This window comes from Liolophura sinensis, chromosome 4, assembly GCF_032854445.1.
Source record: "Liolophura sinensis isolate JHLJ2023 chromosome 4, CUHK_Ljap_v2, whole genome shotgun sequence".
NCBI classification, from domain to species: domain Eukaryota; kingdom Metazoa; phylum Mollusca; class Polyplacophora; order Chitonida; family Chitonidae; genus Liolophura; species Liolophura sinensis.
The window spans coordinates 2791221-2810777 of NC_088298.1; the positions used below are offsets into that span (position 1 = coordinate 2791221).

Sequence of the window (19557 nt, forward strand, 5' to 3'; positions counted from 1 at the left end):
CCTACTTCTTAACTCCAAAAAAAACATTCACTTTTAACAATCTAAAAGCAAATTAAAATGATATATCTCAGTTTATTTCTGTAGTTGTTTTATACATCAGCACACAGTACTAGTGCTCAAAGCTTTTCCAACAACAACCGCCCCATACATGCCCAAATTACCACATGGAACTCACCTCTCAGCATGATCCACAGGTGTAGAGGGTGTTGCAGACATTACTCTCTCCTCCTCAGATACCGCTAAGCTGCGACAGAGAAACATCTGCTTGTATACACCAGTCATCATATATTCTGAGTTAAGAAATACATACTTTAATCATTTACAAATAAGTGTTGAATTAACATCTGTAATGCATCTGTATGTTTTCACCCCTTAACACCTGTAATGTGTTGTGATGTTTACATCCTTTAACACCTGTGATGTGTCTGGATGTTTACATCTTTAACACCTGTAATGTGTCTGGATGTTTACACCACTTACACATGTAATCTATTAGGATGTTACACCCCTTAACACCTGTAACACGTCTGGATGTTTACGTCCCTTACACATGTAATCTATCAGGATGTTTACACCCCTTAACACCTGTAATGTGTTGTGATGTTTACATCCTTTAACACCTGTAATGTGTCTGGATGTTTACACCCCTTACACATGTAATCTGTCAGGATGTTTACACCCCTTAACACCTGTAATGTGTTCTGATGTTCACATCCTTTAACACCTGTGATGCGTCTGGATGTTTTCACCCCTTAACACCTGTAATGTGTTGTGATGTTTACATCCTTTAACACCTGTGAAGCGTCTGGATGTTTTCACCCCTTACACATGTAATTTATCAAGATGTTTACACCCCTTAACACCTGTACGGCGTCCGGATGTTTACGTCCCTTACACACGTAATCTATCAGGATGTTTTCACCCCTTAACACCTGTAATGCATCAGGATGTTTTCACCCGTTAACATCTGTAATGCGCCAATATGTTTACACCCATTAACACCTGTAATGCATCAGGATGTGTACATCCTTTAACACCTGTAATGCTTCTGGATGTTTACACCCCTTAACAGCTGTAATGGGTCTGGATGTTTACATCCTTTAACACCAGTAACGCATCAGTATGTTTACCTCCCTTAACACCTGGAATGATTCAGGATGTTTACAACCCTTAACATCTGTAATGCATCAGGATTTTCACCTCCCTTAACATCTGTAATGCATCAGAATGCTCACCTCCCTTAACATCTGTAATGCATCAGGATGTTCATCTCCCTTAACATCTGTAATGCGTCAGGATGTTTACCTCCCTTAACAGCTTTAATGTGACTGGATATTTACACCTGTTAACATCTGTAACACATCAAAATGTTCACCCCCTCACCTTTGTAATTTGTTGCGGTTCTCAGCACGGGATCTCTTTTGGTCAGCAGCCCGAGGCATGGTCGTCCCCATTCCTGACCCCTTACTGGTAGACAGCTTGTCTGTTTTTTGTTTTTCCTTGTCCTTTAAAGCCCCAGTGGGAATATCCTTGGACTGAGGAAAGTTTTCGTCTGATAAAAAAACCGTGTAATGCAATATATGGTCAACTGGAATTTTTGTAAAGTTTGATTAAATTCTTACCAGAAAAACTTAGGTGTTGGCATCAAAAGTGTCATTTTTTCGGCCTTTTCACATGCTTCTGATAGAGCATTTTTACACACCAAGCTTTTAGGTTTTAGAAGAATTAGGAATGTTTAAACCTTTTTTCTTCTTATGAAACTTAGAATCATAAATTTTTACATTATTTTATGTGTTCCATGTTATACAGATGCCAACATTACTGGCTGGCTTTCTCGAAATCTTTCCCCCGTTAATCCAGCCATTAGTTTTACTGCAATTACCAGGTTGGAATTCCTTGTTGTCATAATTCCACAGCAAGTCATCGTGCGCCGAGTAATCGTCCACAAACTTCCTGGTCAGCAGATCCTCCTTTCTGTCCATGAACTGTGCATGGCTCAGGTGCTGCCTGCTGCTCGACTGCAAGTGTTCTGCAAACCCTGCCATCATCATGCCATTAGTGACTGTATCGGCCAGGTCAGGTTCTTCTTCTTCTGGCAGCATGGTTGTCTTCATACGCTGTCTGCCAGTGTGGACACCGCCCAGCCTGGCCTGATTCATTACTCCATGGACAGTATCCGCCAGCAGTGCGGGCTCCATGGGAGATGGCATATCTATCGCCATGGAGCGGTGGTGAGTCGCCGACACCTGTCTCTGATGGAGGTCGTCAGAGTTTGGCAATTCGGGTATATCCATGATGACGGTGTAGCTTTTTTGACGGTTTCTCAGCCCTTCATCCTCCTCTTCCGGCTTGTCCTCGTCGATGTTCGGCATCTGCCAGGACACATCCTCTGAGGAAGACGAGGACAAAGATGACATCATGCTCTTTCTCTCCCCAGACGCTCTTTTTCGAACACCCGTCTCCTTGGGGTGTATTGACTTTTTCTTTGAGTCAGCCGTGCCAGTGCTCTTACTTTTTGAGGTGGACGATTTGGTGACAAAGGCCGCAGGGGGCTTAGCAACGGAACTCCTCCTCTTCCTTTGATGACTAGACGTCCCTTTCTTGCCCTTTTGAGGTGTAACCTGATCGTCTGCCCTGAAAGAATCCTTACCTGCCTTACTTGCCCGTCTTTTCTTATGAGTCTGAAAATGAACAGAGGAATACATCAATGGACTACCTACACTAACGCTTTCCTCTGGGAATTTTCCAAGCACATAGATTATCAGACAACCAAGTAATAGCTTCATGGAAATGGGCCTCAATTAAGCTTTTAAGTCAACTAGCAGCTGTTTATCACGTGTTAGTCTTATGGTCAGTGTCTCTCATGCTGCCTATGCATTTCACTGGACACCACACAACCACATGGTCGCACTTTTGGTCAGGAAGACGTTTGAAGAGCACTTACTTCTATTTTAAAGTAGCTCATTCGGTTCTCTCTAAGCGGTTTGAAAGGATCAAAAAAAATTTTTATGACTTTTACATTATCTCTAGCTGGCAGATAATCTGCCCTGTAGCCAAAGAAATTTCTTTATCATAAAACCAAATTGCTGTTTGTCCCTTTTCTCACAGCGTTATTCATTTTTTTTTTAATATTGGGTCCCTTGCTGGCTCTGATGGTTAAAGCACTAGCTTGTTTTGACCTTTTATAAACCAATAAAGTCATAAGTTTTAATCCAGCTTACCCCGCTTCTGCCCCAGCCTTAAGTGCAGAGCTTGGCCTGGCCCCAAGATCATGAAGCGATATTAGACTTAATTCGAAACTTCAGTCATTAAACTTCCTACTGTCATTCTTCAACCTTTTCCCATGTTTGCAAGCTGTTTATTCAAGCATATTCTGAAGTCATTATTCTGTGTAGATGGATAAAGTTCTACTTTTTGTGAAGACCTGAAATTGACCACTCCAACCAATGTAGTTTTGTCAGAATCCTATCACACATGGGCTCAGTGACACCCACTCAAGATAACCTCATTTTCATTTGAATGGGACCATCATAAATAAACAAGAGGAAATATCCACATTAATGGACTAACCGCACTAGCTGTATTGTACTGTAAATTTGCAGGTTTCTTCAGGGAAGCATCAGCATATGGTTTAGAAGTGTCGTCAAGCCAGCCCATTAGACGGTTCTCAATGACTGGAAATAAAACTCCCTCTGCTTGTCGGGCGAGACGCTGGAAAATCTCCTCCTGTCGAGTACAAAGATACAACCAAGTTGTGAACTCCAATGAATTACAACATAATACATATAAACAGTCAAAAAGACCTAAAATTCTACCCGTAGCTGTTACAGTGATGCATCTTTGCTGATTCGAGGGTTCTACCCGTGGCTGTTACAGTGATGCATCTTTGCTGATTCGAGGGTTCTATCCCTGGCTATTACAGTGATGCATCTTTGCTGATTCGAGGGTTCTACCCCTGGCTGTTACAGTGATGCATCTTTGCTGATTCGAGGGTTCTACCCGTGGCTGTTACAGTGATGCATCTTGGCTGATTCGAGGGTTCTACCCCTGGCTGTTACAGTGATGCATCTTTGCTGATTCGAGGGTTCTACCCCTGGCTGTTACAGTAATGCATCTTTGCTGATTCGAGGGTTCTGCCCCTGGCTATTACAATGATGCATCCTTGCTGATTCGAGGGTTCTACCCCTGACTATTACAGTGATGCATCTTGGCTGATTCGAGGGTTCTACCCCTGGCTATTACAGTGATGCATCTTGGCTGATTCGAGGGTTCTACTCCTGGCTATTACAGTGATGCATCTTGGCTGATTCGAGGGTTCTACCCCTGGCTATTACAGTGATGGATCTTGGCTGATTCGAGGGTTCTACCCCTGGCTGTTACAGTGATGCATCTTGGCTGATTCGAGGGTTCTGCTCATGACTGTTACAGTGATGTATCTTGGCTGATTTGAGGGTTCTGACCATGGCTGTTACAGTGATGCATCTTGGCTAATTCAAGGGTTCTGCCTGTGGCTGTTACAGTGATGCATCTTGGCTAATTCAAGGGTTCTGCCTGTGGCTGTTACAGTGATGCATCTTGGCTAATTCAAGTGTTCTGCCCGTGGCTGTTACAGCGATCCATCTTGGCTGATTCTGAGAGATCTTAAAAAGTTGCTTGGAGATATTGATGTGACAGCTAAGTTTAGCAGCTAAATAAACACTATGACATTAATGTGCTTCAACATCATCGATATAATCCTAAAACTCCTAGAAAGTTTTATTTCCCTTCTATGCAAATTAGAAATACGCTGAAAAATTCATGTCTACAAGCTAAAACGAATGACGCATCAAAAGACCTTTGTTAGAAAAAAACGGTCCTGAGGAACAGTTTCATTAAAATTTTAAAAACTTTTCCAACTGAATCATAATAAGACATCTTAAGTCTGGACATTCCAAACCACCACATAATCATCGTACAAGCAAATTATTGTTATTGAAACACCAATCAAATAAGCAAATAAATAAATTTATAACACTTCCAAAAGAATGCACTTTTGGGCAAGTTTTTTTGGTCAATCACCTCCAATGACATATACCTCGTTGCCCAGGTTGTCCATGAACCCCTTGACAAAGCCTCTAGCTTCCAGGATGGCCAGAAGATCGTCTTTGTTGTTCACCCCGAGGACCTTCTGTATAGCCAGTGTAGCTTCATTACGTATGGTTGGCTGCCAATTAGAAATGGACACATAAACACATCAACTGTGAGATCGACGCTCTCCCTATTGAAAAATTATAATATAACCATCAACAACATTAAGACAGACTTCATCACCACACTGGTTGGCTGTTGATTAGAGTAGGACACAAAAACACTACATCAACTGTGATATCTATTATTTAAAACCATTATCAAATAACCATCTCCTTGTCCCTTAATCCCCACCTTTACACTATATGTACACTGAGCAATTCCTCCCTTACACTACTGTCCACCAGTTTGGACATCAGTCACATTGTGTTCTCCTTGTCCCTTAATCCCCACCTTTACACTATATGTACACTGAGCAATTCCTCCCCTTACACTACTGTCCACCAGTTTGGACATCAGCCCCATCGTGTTCTCCTTGTCCTTTAATCCCCACCTTTACACTATATGTACACTGAGGAATTCCTCCCCTTACACTATTGTCCACCAGTTTGGACATCAGTCACATTGTGTTCTCCTTGTCCCTTAATCCCCACCTTTACACTATATGTACACTGAGCAATTCCTCTCCTTACACTATTGTCCTCCAGTTTGGACATCAGTCACATTGTGTTCTCCTTGTCCCTTAATCCCCACCTTTACACTATATGTACACTGAGGAATTCCTCCCCTTACACTATTGTCCACCAGTTTGGACATCAGCCCCATCGTGTTCTCCTTGTCCCTTAATCCCCACCTTTACACTATATGTACACTGAGGAATTCCTCCCCTTACACTACTGTCCACCAGTTTGGACATCAGCCCCATCGTGTTCTCCTTGTCCCTTAATCCCCACCTTTACACTATATGTACACTGAGCAATTCCTCTCATTACACTATTGTCCACCAGTTTGGACATCAGCCCCATCGTGTTCTCCTTATCCCTTAATCCCCACCTTTACACTATATGTACACTGAGGAATTCCTCCCCTTACACTATTGTCCACCAGTTTGGACATCAGCCCCATCGTGTTCTCCTTGTTCCTTAATCCCCACCTTTACACTATATGTACACTGAGGAATTCCTCCCATTACACTACTGTCCACCAGTTTGGACATCAGCCCCATCGTGTTCTCCTTGTCCCTTAATCCCCACCTTTACACTATATGTACACTGAGCAATTCCTCTCATTACACTATTGTCCACCAGTTTGGGCATCAGTCACATCGTGTTCTCCTTGTCCTTTAATCCCCACCTTTACACTATATGTACACTCAGCAATTCATCTCCTTACACTATTGTCCACCAGTTTGGACATCAGTCACATTGTGTTCTCCTTGTCCCTTAATCCCCACCTTTACACTATATGTACACTGAGGAATTCCTCCCCTTACACTATTGTCCACCAGTTTGGACATCAGCCCCATCGTGTTCTCCTTGTCCCTTAATCCCCACCTTTACACTATATGTACACTGAGCAATTCATCTCCTTACACTATTGTCCACCAGTTTGGACATCAGTCACATTGTGTTCTCCTTGTCCCTTAATCCCCACCTTTACACTATATGTACATTGAGCAATTCCTCTCCTTACACTATTGTCCACCAGTTTGGGCATCAGTCACATCGTGTTCTCCTTGTTCCTTAATCCCCACCTTTACACTATATGTACACTGAGCAATTCCTCCCCTTACACTACTGTCCACCAGTTTGGACATCAGCCCCATCATGTTCTCCTTGTTCCTTAATCCCCACCTTTACATTATATGTACACTGAGGAATTCCTCCCCTTACACTATTGTCCACCAGTTTGGACATCAGCCCCATCGTGTTCTCCTTGTCCCTTAATCCCCACCTTTACACTATATGTACACTGAGCAATTCCTCCCCTTACACTACTGTCCACCAGTTTGGACATCAGCCCCATCATGTTCTCCTTGTCCCTTAATCCCCACCTTTACACTATATGTACACTGAGCAATTCCTCTCATTACACTATTGTCCACCAGTTTGGACATCAGTCACATCGTGTTCTCCTTGTCCCTTAATCCCCACCTTTACACTATATGTACACTGAGCAATTCCTCCCCTTACACTACTGTCCACCAGTTTGGACATCAGCCCCATCGTGTTCTCCTTGTTCCTTAATCCCCACCTTTACACTATATGTACACTGAGCAATTCCTCTCCTTACACTATTGTCCACCAGTTTGGACATCAGTCACATCGTGTTCTCCTTGTCCCTTAATCCCCACCTTTACATTATATGTACACTGAGGAATTCCTCCCCTTACACTATTGTCCACCAGTTTGGACATCAGCCCCATCGTGTTCTCCTTGTCCCTTAATCCCCACCTTTACACTATATGTACACTGAGCAATTCCTCTCCTTACACTATTGTCCACCAGTTTGGACATCAGCCCCATCATGTTCTCCTTGTCCCTTAATCCCCACCTTTACACTATATGTACACTGAGCAATTCCTCTCCTTACACTATTGTCCACCAGTTTGGACATCAGTCACATCGTGTTCTCCTTGTCCCTTAATCCCCACCTTTACATTATATGTACACTGAGGAATTCCTCCCCTTACACTATTGTCCACCAGTTTGGACATCAGCCCCATCGTGTTCTCCTTGTCCCTTAATCCCCACCTTTACACTATATGTACACTGAGCAATTCCTCCCCTTACACTACTGTCCACCAGTTTGGACATCAGCCCCATCGTGTTCTCCTTGTTCCTTAATCCCCACCTTTACACTATATGTACACTGAGCAATTCCTCTCCTTACACTATTGTCCACCAGTTTGGACATCAGCCCCATCATGTTCTCCTTGTCCCTTAATCCCCACCTTTACACTATATGTACACTGAGCAATTCCTCTCCTTACACTATTGTCCACCAGTTTGGACATCAGCCCCATCGTGTTCTCCTTGTCCCTTAATCCCCACCTTTACACTATATGTACACTGAGCAATTCCTCTCCTTACACTATTGTCCACCAGTTTGGACATCAGCCCCATCGTGTTCTCCTTGTCCCTTAATCCCCACCTTTACACTATATGTACACTGAGGAATTCCTCTCCTTACACTATTGTCCACCAGTTTGGACATCAGCCCCATCGTGTTCTCCTTGTCCTTAATCCCCACCTTTACACTATATGTACACTGAGCAATTCCTCTCCTTACACTATTGTCCACCAGTTTGGACATCAGCCCCATCGTGTTCTCCTTGTCCCTTAATCCCCACCTTTACACTATATGTACACTGAGGAATTCCTCCCCTTACACTATTGTCCACCAGTTTGGACATCAGCCCCATCGTGTTCTCCTTGTTCCTTAATCCCCACCTTTACACTATATGTACACTGAGCAATTCCTCCCCTTACACTACTGTCCACCAGTTTGGACATCAGCCCCATCGTGTTCTCCTTGTCCCTTAATCCCCACCTTTACACTATATGTACACTGAGGAATTCCTCCCTTACACTATTGTCCACCAGTTTGGACATCAGCCCCATCGTGTTCTCCTTGTCCCTTAATCCCCACCTTTACACTATATGTACACTGAGCAATTCCTCCCCTTACACTACTGTCCACCAGTTTGGACATCAGCCCCATCGTGTTCTCCTTGTCCCTTAATCCCCACCTTTACACTATATGTACACTGAGGAATTCCTCCCCTTACACTATTGTCCACCAGTTTGGACATCAGCCCCATCGTGTTCTCCTTGTTCCTTAATCCCCACCTTTACACTATATGTACACTGAGCAATTCCTCCCCTTACACTACTGTCCACCAGTTTGGACATCAGCCCCATCGTGTTCTCCTTATCCCTTAATCCCCACCTTTACACTATATGTACACTGAGCAATTCCTCTCCTTACACTACTGTCCACCAGTTTGGACATCAGCCCCATCGTGTTCTCCTTGTCCCTTAATCCCCACCTTTACACTATATGTACACTGAGGAATTCCTCCCCTTACACTATTGTCCACCAGTTTGGACATCAGCCCCATCGTGTTCTCCTTGTCCCTTAATCCCCACCTTTACACTATATGTACACTGAGCAATTCCTCTCATTACACTATTGTCCACCAGTTTGGGCATCAGTCACATCGTGTTCTCCTTGTCCCTTAATCCCCACCTTTACACTATATGTACACTGAGCAATTCCTCTCATTACACTATTGTCCACCAGTTTGGACATCAGTCACATTGTGTTCTCCTTTCCCTTAATCCCCACCTTTACACTATATGTACACTGAGCAATTCCTCTCCTTACACTATTGTCCACCAGTTTGGACATCAGCCCCATCGTGTTCTCCTTGTCCCTTAATCCCCACCTTTACACTATATGTACACTGAGCAATTCCTCTCCTTACACTATTGTCCACCAGTTTGGACATCAGTCACATCGTGTTCTCCTTGTCCCTTAATCCCCACCTTTACACTATATGTACACTGAGGAATTCCTCCCCTTACACTATTGTCCACCAGTTTGGACATCAGCCCCATCGTGTTCTCCTTGTCCCTTAATCCCCACCTTTACACTATATGTACACTGAGGAATTCCTCCCCTTACACTACTGTCCACCAGTTTGGACATCAGCCCCATCGTGTTCTCCTTGTCCCTTAATCCCCACCTTTACACTATATGTACACTGAGCAATTCCTCTCATTACACTATTGTCCACCAGTTTGGACATCAGCCCCATCGTGTTCTCCTTATCCCTTAATCCCCACCTTTACACTATATGTACACTGAGGAATTCCTCCCCTTACACTATTGTCCACCAGTTTGGACATCAGCCCCATCGTGTTCTCCTTGTTCCTTAATCCCCACCTTTACACTATATGTACACTGAGGAATTCCTCCCATTACACTACTGTCCACCAGTTTGGACATCAGCCCCATCGTGTTCTCCTTGTCCCTTAATCCCCACCTTTACACTATATGTACACTGAGCAATTCCTCTCATTACACTATTGTCCACCAGTTTGGGCATCAGTCACATCGTGTTCTCCTTGTCCTTTAATCCCCACCTTTACACTATATGTACACTCAGCAATTCATCTCCTTACACTATTGTCCACCAGTTTGGACATCAGTCACATTGTGTTCTCCTTGTCCCTTAATCCCCACCTTTACACTATATGTACACTGAGGAATTCCTCCCCTTACACTATTGTCCACCAGTTTGGACATCAGCCCCATCGTGTTCTCCTTGTCCCTTAATCCCCACCTTTACACTATATGTACACTGAGCAATTCATCTCCTTACACTATTGTCCACCAGTTTGGACATCAGTCACATTGTGTTCTCCTTGTCCCTTAATCCCCACCTTTACACTATATGTACATTGAGCAATTCCTCTCCTTACACTATTGTCCACCAGTTTGGGCATCAGTCACATCGTGTTCTCCTTGTTCCTTAATCCCCACCTTTACACTATATGTACACTGAGCAATTCCTCCCCTTACACTACTGTCCACCAGTTTGGACATCAGCCCCATCATGTTCTCCTTGTTCCTTAATCCCCACCTTTACATTATATGTACACTGAGGAATTCCTCCCCTTACACTATTGTCCACCAGTTTGGACATCAGCCCCATCGTGTTCTCCTTGTCCCTTAATCCCCACCTTTACACTATATGTACACTGAGCAATTCCTCCCCTTACACTACTGTCCACCAGTTTGGACATCAGCCCCATCATGTTCTCCTTGTCCCTTAATCCCCACCTTTACACTATATGTACACTGAGCAATTCCTCTCATTACACTATTGTCCACCAGTTTGGACATCAGTCACATCGTGTTCTCCTTGTCCCTTAATCCCCACCTTTACACTATATGTACACTGAGCAATTCCTCCCCTTACACTACTGTCCACCAGTTTGGACATCAGCCCCATCGTGTTCTCCTTGTTCCTTAATCCCCACCTTTACACTATATGTACACTGAGCAATTCCTCTCCTTACACTATTGTCCACCAGTTTGGACATCAGTCACATCGTGTTCTCCTTGTCCCTTAATCCCCACCTTTACATTATATGTACACTGAGGAATTCCTCCCCTTACACTATTGTCCACCAGTTTGGACATCAGCCCCATCGTGTTCTCCTTGTCCCTTAATCCCCACCTTTACACTATATGTACACTGAGCAATTCCTCTCCTTACACTATTGTCCACCAGTTTGGACATCAGCCCCATCATGTTCTCCTTGTCCCTTAATCCCCACCTTTACACTATATGTACACTGAGCAATTCCTCTCCTTACACTATTGTCCACCAGTTTGGACATCAGTCACATCGTGTTCTCCTTGTCCCTTAATCCCCACCTTTACATTATATGTACACTGAGGAATTCCTCCCCTTACACTATTGTCCACCAGTTTGGACATCAGCCCCATCGTGTTCTCCTTGTCCCTTAATCCCCACCTTTACACTATATGTACACTGAGCAATTCCTCCCCTTACACTACTGTCCACCAGTTTGGACATCAGCCCCATCGTGTTCTCCTTGTTCCTTAATCCCCACCTTTACACTATATGTACACTGAGCAATTCCTCTCCTTACACTATTGTCCACCAGTTTGGACATCAGCCCCATCATGTTCTCCTTGTCCCTTAATCCCCACCTTTACACTATATGTACACTGAGCAATTCCTCTCCTTACACTATTGTCCACCAGTTTGGACATCAGCCCCATCGTGTTCTCCTTGTCCCTTAATCCCCACCTTTACACTATATGTACACTGAGCAATTCCTCTCCTTACACTATTGTCCACCAGTTTGGACATCAGCCCCATCGTGTTCTCCTTGTCCCTTAATCCCCACCTTTACACTATATGTACACTGAGGAATTCCTCTCCTTACACTATTGTCCACCAGTTTGGACATCAGCCCCATCGTGTTCTCCTTGTCCTTAATCCCCACCTTTACACTATATGTACACTGAGCAATTCCTCTCCTTACACTATTGTCCACCAGTTTGGACATCAGCCCCATCGTGTTCTCCTTGTCCCTTAATCCCCACCTTTACACTATATGTACACTGAGGAATTCCTCCCCTTACACTATTGTCCACCAGTTTGGGACATCAGCCCCATCGTGTTCTCCTTGTTCCTTAATCCCCACCTTTACACTATATGTACACTGAGCAATTCCTCCCCTTACACTACTGTCCACCAGTTTGGACATCAGCCCCATCGTGTTCTCCTTGTCCCTTAATCCCCACCTTTACACTATATGTACACTGAGGAATTCCTCCCTTACACTATTGTCCACCAGTTTGGACATCAGCCCCATCGTGTTCTCCTTGTCCCTTAATCCCCACCTTTACACTATATGTACACTGAGCAATTCCTCCCCTTACACTACTGTCCACCAGTTTGGACATCAGCCCCATCGTGTTCTCCTTGTCCCTTAATCCCCACCTTTACACTATATGTACACTGAGCAATTCCTCCCCTTACACTACTGTCCACCAGTTTGGACATCAGCCCCATCGTGTTCTCCTTATCCCTTAATCCCCACCTTTACACTATATGTACACTGAGCAATTCCTCTCCTTACACTACTGTCCACCAGTTTGGACATCAGCCCCATCGTGTTCTCCTTGTCCCTTAATCCCCACCTTTACACTATATGTACACTGAGGAATTCCTCCCCTTACACTATTGTCCACCAGTTTGGACATCAGCCCCATCGTGTTCTCCTTGTCCCTTAATCCCCACCTTTACACTATATGTACACTGAGCAATTCCTCTCATTACACTATTGTCCACCAGTTTGGGCATCAGTCACATCGTGTTCTCCTTGTCCCTTAATCCCCACCTTTACACTATATGTACACTGAGCAATTCCTCTCATTACACTATTGTCCACCAGTTTGGACATCAGTCACATTGTGTTCTCCTTTCCCTTAATCCCCACCTTTACACTATATGTACACTGAGCAATTCCTCTCCTTACACTATTGTCCACCAGTTTGGACATCAGCCCCATCGTGTTCTCCTTGTCCCTTAATCCCCACCTTTACACTATATGTACACTGAGCAATTCCTCTCCTTACACTATTGTCCACCAGTTTGGACATCAGTCACATCGTGTTCTCCTTGTCCCTTAATCCCCACCTTTACACTATATGTACACTGAGCAATTCCTCTCCTTACACTATTGTCCACCAGTTTGGACATCAGCCCAATCGTGTTCTCCTTGTCCCTTAATCCCCACCTTTACACTATATGTACACTGAGCAATTCCTCTCCTTACACTACTGTTCACCAGTTTGGACATCAGTCACACTGTGTTCTCCTTGTCCCTTAATCCCCACCTTTACACTATATGTACACTGAGCAATTCCTCTCCTTACATTATTGTCCACCAGTTTGGACATCAGCCCAATCGTGTTCTCCTTGTCCCTTAATCCCCACCTTTACACTATATGTACACTGAGCAATTCCTCTCCTTACACTACTGTTCACCAGTTTGGACATCAGTCACACTGTGTTCTCCTTGTCCCTTAATCCCCACCTTTACACTATATGTACACTGAGCAATTCCTCTCCTTACACTATTGTCCACCAGTTTGGGCATCAATCCCATGATGATTTCCTTGCTGTCAAATCCCAGCTCTCCAAGCATCCAAATACTGTCTTTCTGGGTTGTGTGCCTCTTGCTGTTAAGCTGTGACAGCAGAGCCTTTACCAGGTCCTCTTCAATCTGGTTAGGCAACCCTTGCGCACTGTGATGGAAACACAATTCACAAAATTTATATCATAACTTAAAATTATGTGAAATTTGCAGACAACTTCTTCTTGAACTTGATCTGTGCAAGGGGCCCTAATAAGAATATGAAAATATTTCTTTTTTTTTTCCTTGAAATCGGACAACATTTAAAACAAGTTATATTACATGGAAACAGCTAATCAGAATCATCAAAATCATTGATTCCACATAACGCAAAATTTATTCACAGATACAGCTGGTTTTGGAACTTTAATTTGAAGTGACAAAAATGAACCTGCACATATAGCTTTATCAAGTTTAATTTAGATTTTATTTATTTATTTGATCGATGTTTTTCGGCATACACAAAAATATTTCACTTATACAACAGCAATCCAGAAGTTATGGTGTCAGGAAACAAAGCAGAGCCCAGGGGAAGCCTAAAACCATATGCAGGTTGCTGACAGACCTTCCCACCTATGGCCGAAGAGAAAGGCAGCCATGATGGCATGCTAACAGCCTCGGCCACAGAGGTGCAGTTATTATGTAGTACATCCCATGGGCAAGGCGACATTAATAAACCTGTAAGGTGGCACTTACAGAAGAACCTTGAGCCAATGTTACATCAAAAGATGATTGTCAGTTAAGCCCTATATTATTTATTTATTTGCTATTTGATTGGTGTTTTACGCCGTACTCAAGAATATTTCACTTATACGACGGCGGCCAACATTATGGTGGAAGGAAACCGGGCAGAACCTGGGGGGGGGAGAAACCCACAACCATCCGCAGGTTGCGGGCAGACTTCCCCCCTTACAACTGGAGAGGAAGCCAGCATGAGCTGGACTTGAACTCACAGCGACCGCATTGGTGAGAGGCTCCTGGGTCATTACGCTGCGCTAACCAACTGAGCCACGGAGGCCCCAGCCCTACATTTCAATGTTATTATATCATTATTGACATTAATATAATGCTGTTAATGTCTTACTGCCAGGTGTAGGACGGGTCCCCACTAATGACCAATGGGTATCACAGAAATCATTAAATACAACTTATGCATAGATGGTTTTTAAACATTATCTAGGATAGTTTATTGATGCATAAATGCATTTGGTCGAGGATTAAGCGTCTTTTCTCTTAAGATAAACATTTCATTTATGGATATTTACAAAAAATAAATATTCATTATTTATTTATTCATTACTGTTTTACGCCATACTCAAGAATATTACACTTATACAACGGCGACCAGTGTTATGATAAGAGGAAAACTGGCAGAGCTCAGGGGAAACCCACAACCATCCGCAGGTTGATGGCAGACTCACTATTGATTACATAATCAAAAAATTATTCTGGGTTAAGGGAAAATGGAAACTACCACTCTTTTGTCAGGTAGCTGACAAACTGTCTTGTATATTTTGTCATCATGTATGAAGAAAGCCTTTGGATTTGAAATGTCAAAGGTGAAGGGCTAATTAGAACTTTAGGAAGATGCTAATGTTCTATATTCAGCTAACAGTAAATAACAAACTTCTTCAAATACTGGGCTCGCTTGTACGAAGAGACTGTAGCTAGAATCCTAATTCCGCTGCCTTACTGATTTAGAAAAATGTTTTGGGCCTGGCAATCTGTCAAAAGCTCAATGCCAAACAGCATGACTACGGGATCATTTTATTGACATCAAACGTTCCTTTCCCAATCCCCTAATACTGAATGACAGCATACTATGAATTAATAAACACAAAACGCCACAGTAGAGGCTGATACACTGTAGCATTATAGAGGTTGCACCAACATAAATTTTTGACGTAACAATGACTCAAGGTCCTGCTTCACACTAGCCTCACCTCCTGCGATTATAAAAGATGCCGACTCCCCACTGCCATCACAAAAAATCACCCCTGCATTAAATATGCACAGTCAGGCCTTTAGACTACAGCTTGCTATGATCAATTTAAATGCTCTCAAAATACTTTAACATGAAAACTGTTGAATAATTTGATAAACAAAACTGACAATATTAAAAATAGATGTGGTTTGAAGAAATTGTTTACATTCAGCTGTCTAATTGAAAAAATCATACTGTTTACACAGCCTGTGCCAATATGAGAATTTCTCTGAAAGTTGCATGCATATTATAAAAATGCTCTTTGATTGAGCCGACAAGTTAAATACTCACTCTCTGATCTCAATCATGTACTTGCAAACACTTCTGTTGATGGTGGGGTCATCTGATTCGATGATGGACAACAGCGTTGCTATGATGTGGAGCTTGTCAATGTTCCCTTTAGGAAACCAATCTTCTTTCATTATGCGAAGGAAAATCTCTGCCCCCTTCATTTGGATATCCGCCTGCCAATGTAATTTAATATATTTATTTATATGATTGGTGTTTTATGTTGTACTGAAGAATATTTCACTTATACCATGGCGGCCAGCCTTATGATGGGAGGAAATCCACAACCACCCGCGGGTTGCTGCAGACCCTCCCACGTGCGACTGGGGAGGACGCCAACATGAGCTGGACTTGAACTCACAGCAGCCGCATTGGTGTCAGAGGGGCTCCTGGGTCACTGTGCCGTGCTGACCCCGTCGGCCACGGAGGCTTCCTAATTTAGTAAGGGTCTTTAACAAATGTCTTGTTTGAGTTTGACATGGATCTGCTGAAAAAAGATTTGATAGGAAGGCTACCAAACAACTCACCTGTAGAAGACACCTGAATGCAAAGCTTCAGCTCGATACATAAAGTATGTGAAATGGTAAATCTGGTAATTTACAATAATTACACTGCACACAGAGCATCAGAGATGGAGCATCCATGTAGAGTCACTGTGCTAAAAGTTACATGCATGTAGAACTTCAGGTCAATACATCCTGTACTTCTGAGATACCCCACTTAACACTTTGTTCAACTTTGATTCTAATACACAGTACACTAAGCAACAGAATGTAATATGTACACACCGAATCAAGGAATATCACCTTTGTGCCTCCATGCTTTACATGTGCGCAAACCATGAGCTCAATATATGCAGTAAGTCTTAAGATACCACCCCCAACATTTTGTTTAACATTGCTTTCCCCGTTAACATTCATTCTAATACACAAATAATACATCAAGTCAGAAATTTAGTCATTTACTCCAACTCAACAATGGAATATCTCCGTCATGTTATTGTGCTCTACATGTGTACAAACTCCTGATCCTAACACCGGCGGCACTTTTTAACACATGTAGAGCACAATAACATGACGGAGATATTCCATTGTTGATTTAGAGTAAATTACTGATACCATCCCTAACATTTTGTTTAACACTGTTTTCCCTGTTAATGGATGCCAATGCTCAGGGCACAACACACGCCAAAAATAACACAGTGTCAAGGACAATAAATAACAACACCAAGAATTCAGGAAGGCTACATGACCACTGACAAAATTCAACAAAAATCGCAAAATATTTAAAATATGTATGTACATATGGTATTTTATGTCATACCGGTCCTTAACAATTTTTCAGTCATGTGATGACAAGGAGTCGATATTTATTTATTAATTTGGTTTTACACCGCACTTAAGAATATTTCACCCACAATACGGCGGCCAGCATTATAGTGGGAGGAAACCGAGTTGAACCTGGGGGAAACCCACGACCATCCACAGGTTCCTGACAAACAAGTATGGCCAGACAGGATGACGGCACAAGCTTTACTTAAATGAACTCACAGCAAGCGCATTGATTGGAGGCCCGAGTCATTGCTCTGTGCTTGCACGCAAACCACTCAGCCGTGGAGGCCCCGAGGAGTTAGTAGGTGTGTCTACATATAGTGTCTTCTTGTAGCATGATGACTCCATGCTGCCAAAGTGCTGCTGCCACTGTAGTACAATGTCACTGTAGTATCATGCCCAAGACACCAGACATGACACCCCGCCCAGTCACATTATAATGACACAGGGCCACCCAGTCATGTTGCTGAGGGCTAAGCAACAGCAAGTACACCGCTGAATGTTTTGGTACTGCCCTACCTGGGTTTGATCCCAGGCATCCTGTCTACCATGGTGATTGCACAGAAACACATGAGTTTAATACACAAAATCTTAACTACATGTAGATGTGAACTGAAAAGCTATAAATATGCCGATGCCATGCAGAAAAATGTAAATAACACCCTTTTCACAATTAGTAGCCTTCATCTTTACTACGATAAAATTCTGACCTAAAACTCTGCCCCCACAAATTACATTTTTAGAGGAATGTCACATAACTACTTTAGGTGAGGAAACTTAAATTTTTACAGTAGGATATCATTTTTACACTTTCCTAATTTATCTTATTATAAATGTGTATAAATTGCACAGAAAGTTGCTCTTTCGTCATATGTACATATGTATGAAGGTTGAGGAATGAGGGTGTGTCAGACATACCAGTACCTTGACAGGGGGCGGGGGCTTACCCATTGTGGTTTCCTTCATATCTAAAGCTTTAGATAAGTAGATAAATTAGAGATTACCAAGTAAACATCGAAGATATTACCAAGTAAACATCGAAGATATTACCAAGTAAACATCGAAGATATTACCAAGTAAACATCGAAGATATCACCAAGTAAATAAATAAGCATGCAAGCATGCTTAGGGTCATTTGATGCTGAGGAGTCATTAGGTGTGTGTACATATATTATGTTTTGTATGTGGGTAGGTCTGACAGCAACATCCAGATGGTCATGGGTTTCCCCCGGGCTCTGACTGATTTCCTCCCACCACACTGCTGGCCGCCATCGTATGTGTGAAATAATCTTGTGTACAGTGTAAAAAACCAATTCAATAAATATATAAATATGCTGTGTTTTCTTGTGGCAGGGCGAGCCCACACCGCCACTGAAGGATCAGGCTGAAGACAACAGACATCTCACACAGTCACATTATATTCACACCGGGCCAGCCAGTCTTGTTTTTTGCTCTGACCTTTCAGTGCTGAGTGCTAAGTAAGGCAGCACCAAGTACCATTTTAAAGTCTTTGGTATGACCCAGCCCAGGGGAGGCTCCCAACTCCCAACTCCCGACTTCTAAATAAACAAGTTATTACCATGTAAACAAGTCAGATATTACAAAGTAAATAAAAAACATATTACTAAGTAAATAAATAACATATTACTAAATAAATAAATAACATATTACCAAGTAAATAAATAAAATATTACAACTCACAAGAAATGTGACAGGTTCATCATCGTTTAGGTCATCCAGCCTTTTGCTCTTTCTCCTGTCTTTTACAGCCATAGATGCTCTTCGAGGGCGCACTTCACCTTCGAATTGACCTAGTTTCAATTTGTCTGAAATTTTAAAGTGATACATTAATAACAAAATATTTATAATATTTTCCTTTGACATCCAACAAATTCACGTGAAATGGTGTATTCAATTATTCTTACATACCTTTACACGTGTGTAGTACATCTGACTGTTTGTGTTTAAAACACTTCTGAGGCTGGCTGTTCAAAAGTGCATGTATTATAAGTTCAGCCTGTCTTTACAGAACTATTAAATTGACTTCAGTTCAGACTAAAGTTAATATTGATTTTAAAGGATAAGAAAACATGAAAATGGTGCCAAATCAGATGAAAGAGAGTCAAAACTTCTCTGCAAA

General features: G+C 42.6%; 1 protein-coding gene across 1 annotated transcript in view; it reads right to left on the minus strand.

The window, feature by feature from the left end:
• Positions 1 to 19557, minus strand: part of LOC135464689 (uncharacterized) — a 60978-nt gene that overhangs the window by 13837 nt on the left and 27584 nt on the right. Inside the window, exons 15-22 of the mRNA XM_064742189.1 lie at positions 19119 to 19243; positions 16090 to 16262; positions 13755 to 13926; positions 5075 to 5203; positions 3571 to 3726; positions 1883 to 2681; positions 1384 to 1552; positions 176 to 244 (exon numbers count right to left, since the gene is read on the minus strand). Coding sequence (XP_064598259.1) covers positions 176 to 244; positions 1384 to 1552; positions 1883 to 2681; positions 3571 to 3726; positions 5075 to 5203; positions 13755 to 13926; positions 16090 to 16262; positions 19119 to 19243 — 1792 coding nt within the window. The remainder of the gene's footprint in view (positions 1 to 175; positions 245 to 1383; positions 1553 to 1882; positions 2682 to 3570; positions 3727 to 5074; positions 5204 to 13754; positions 13927 to 16089; positions 16263 to 19118; positions 19244 to 19557) is intronic.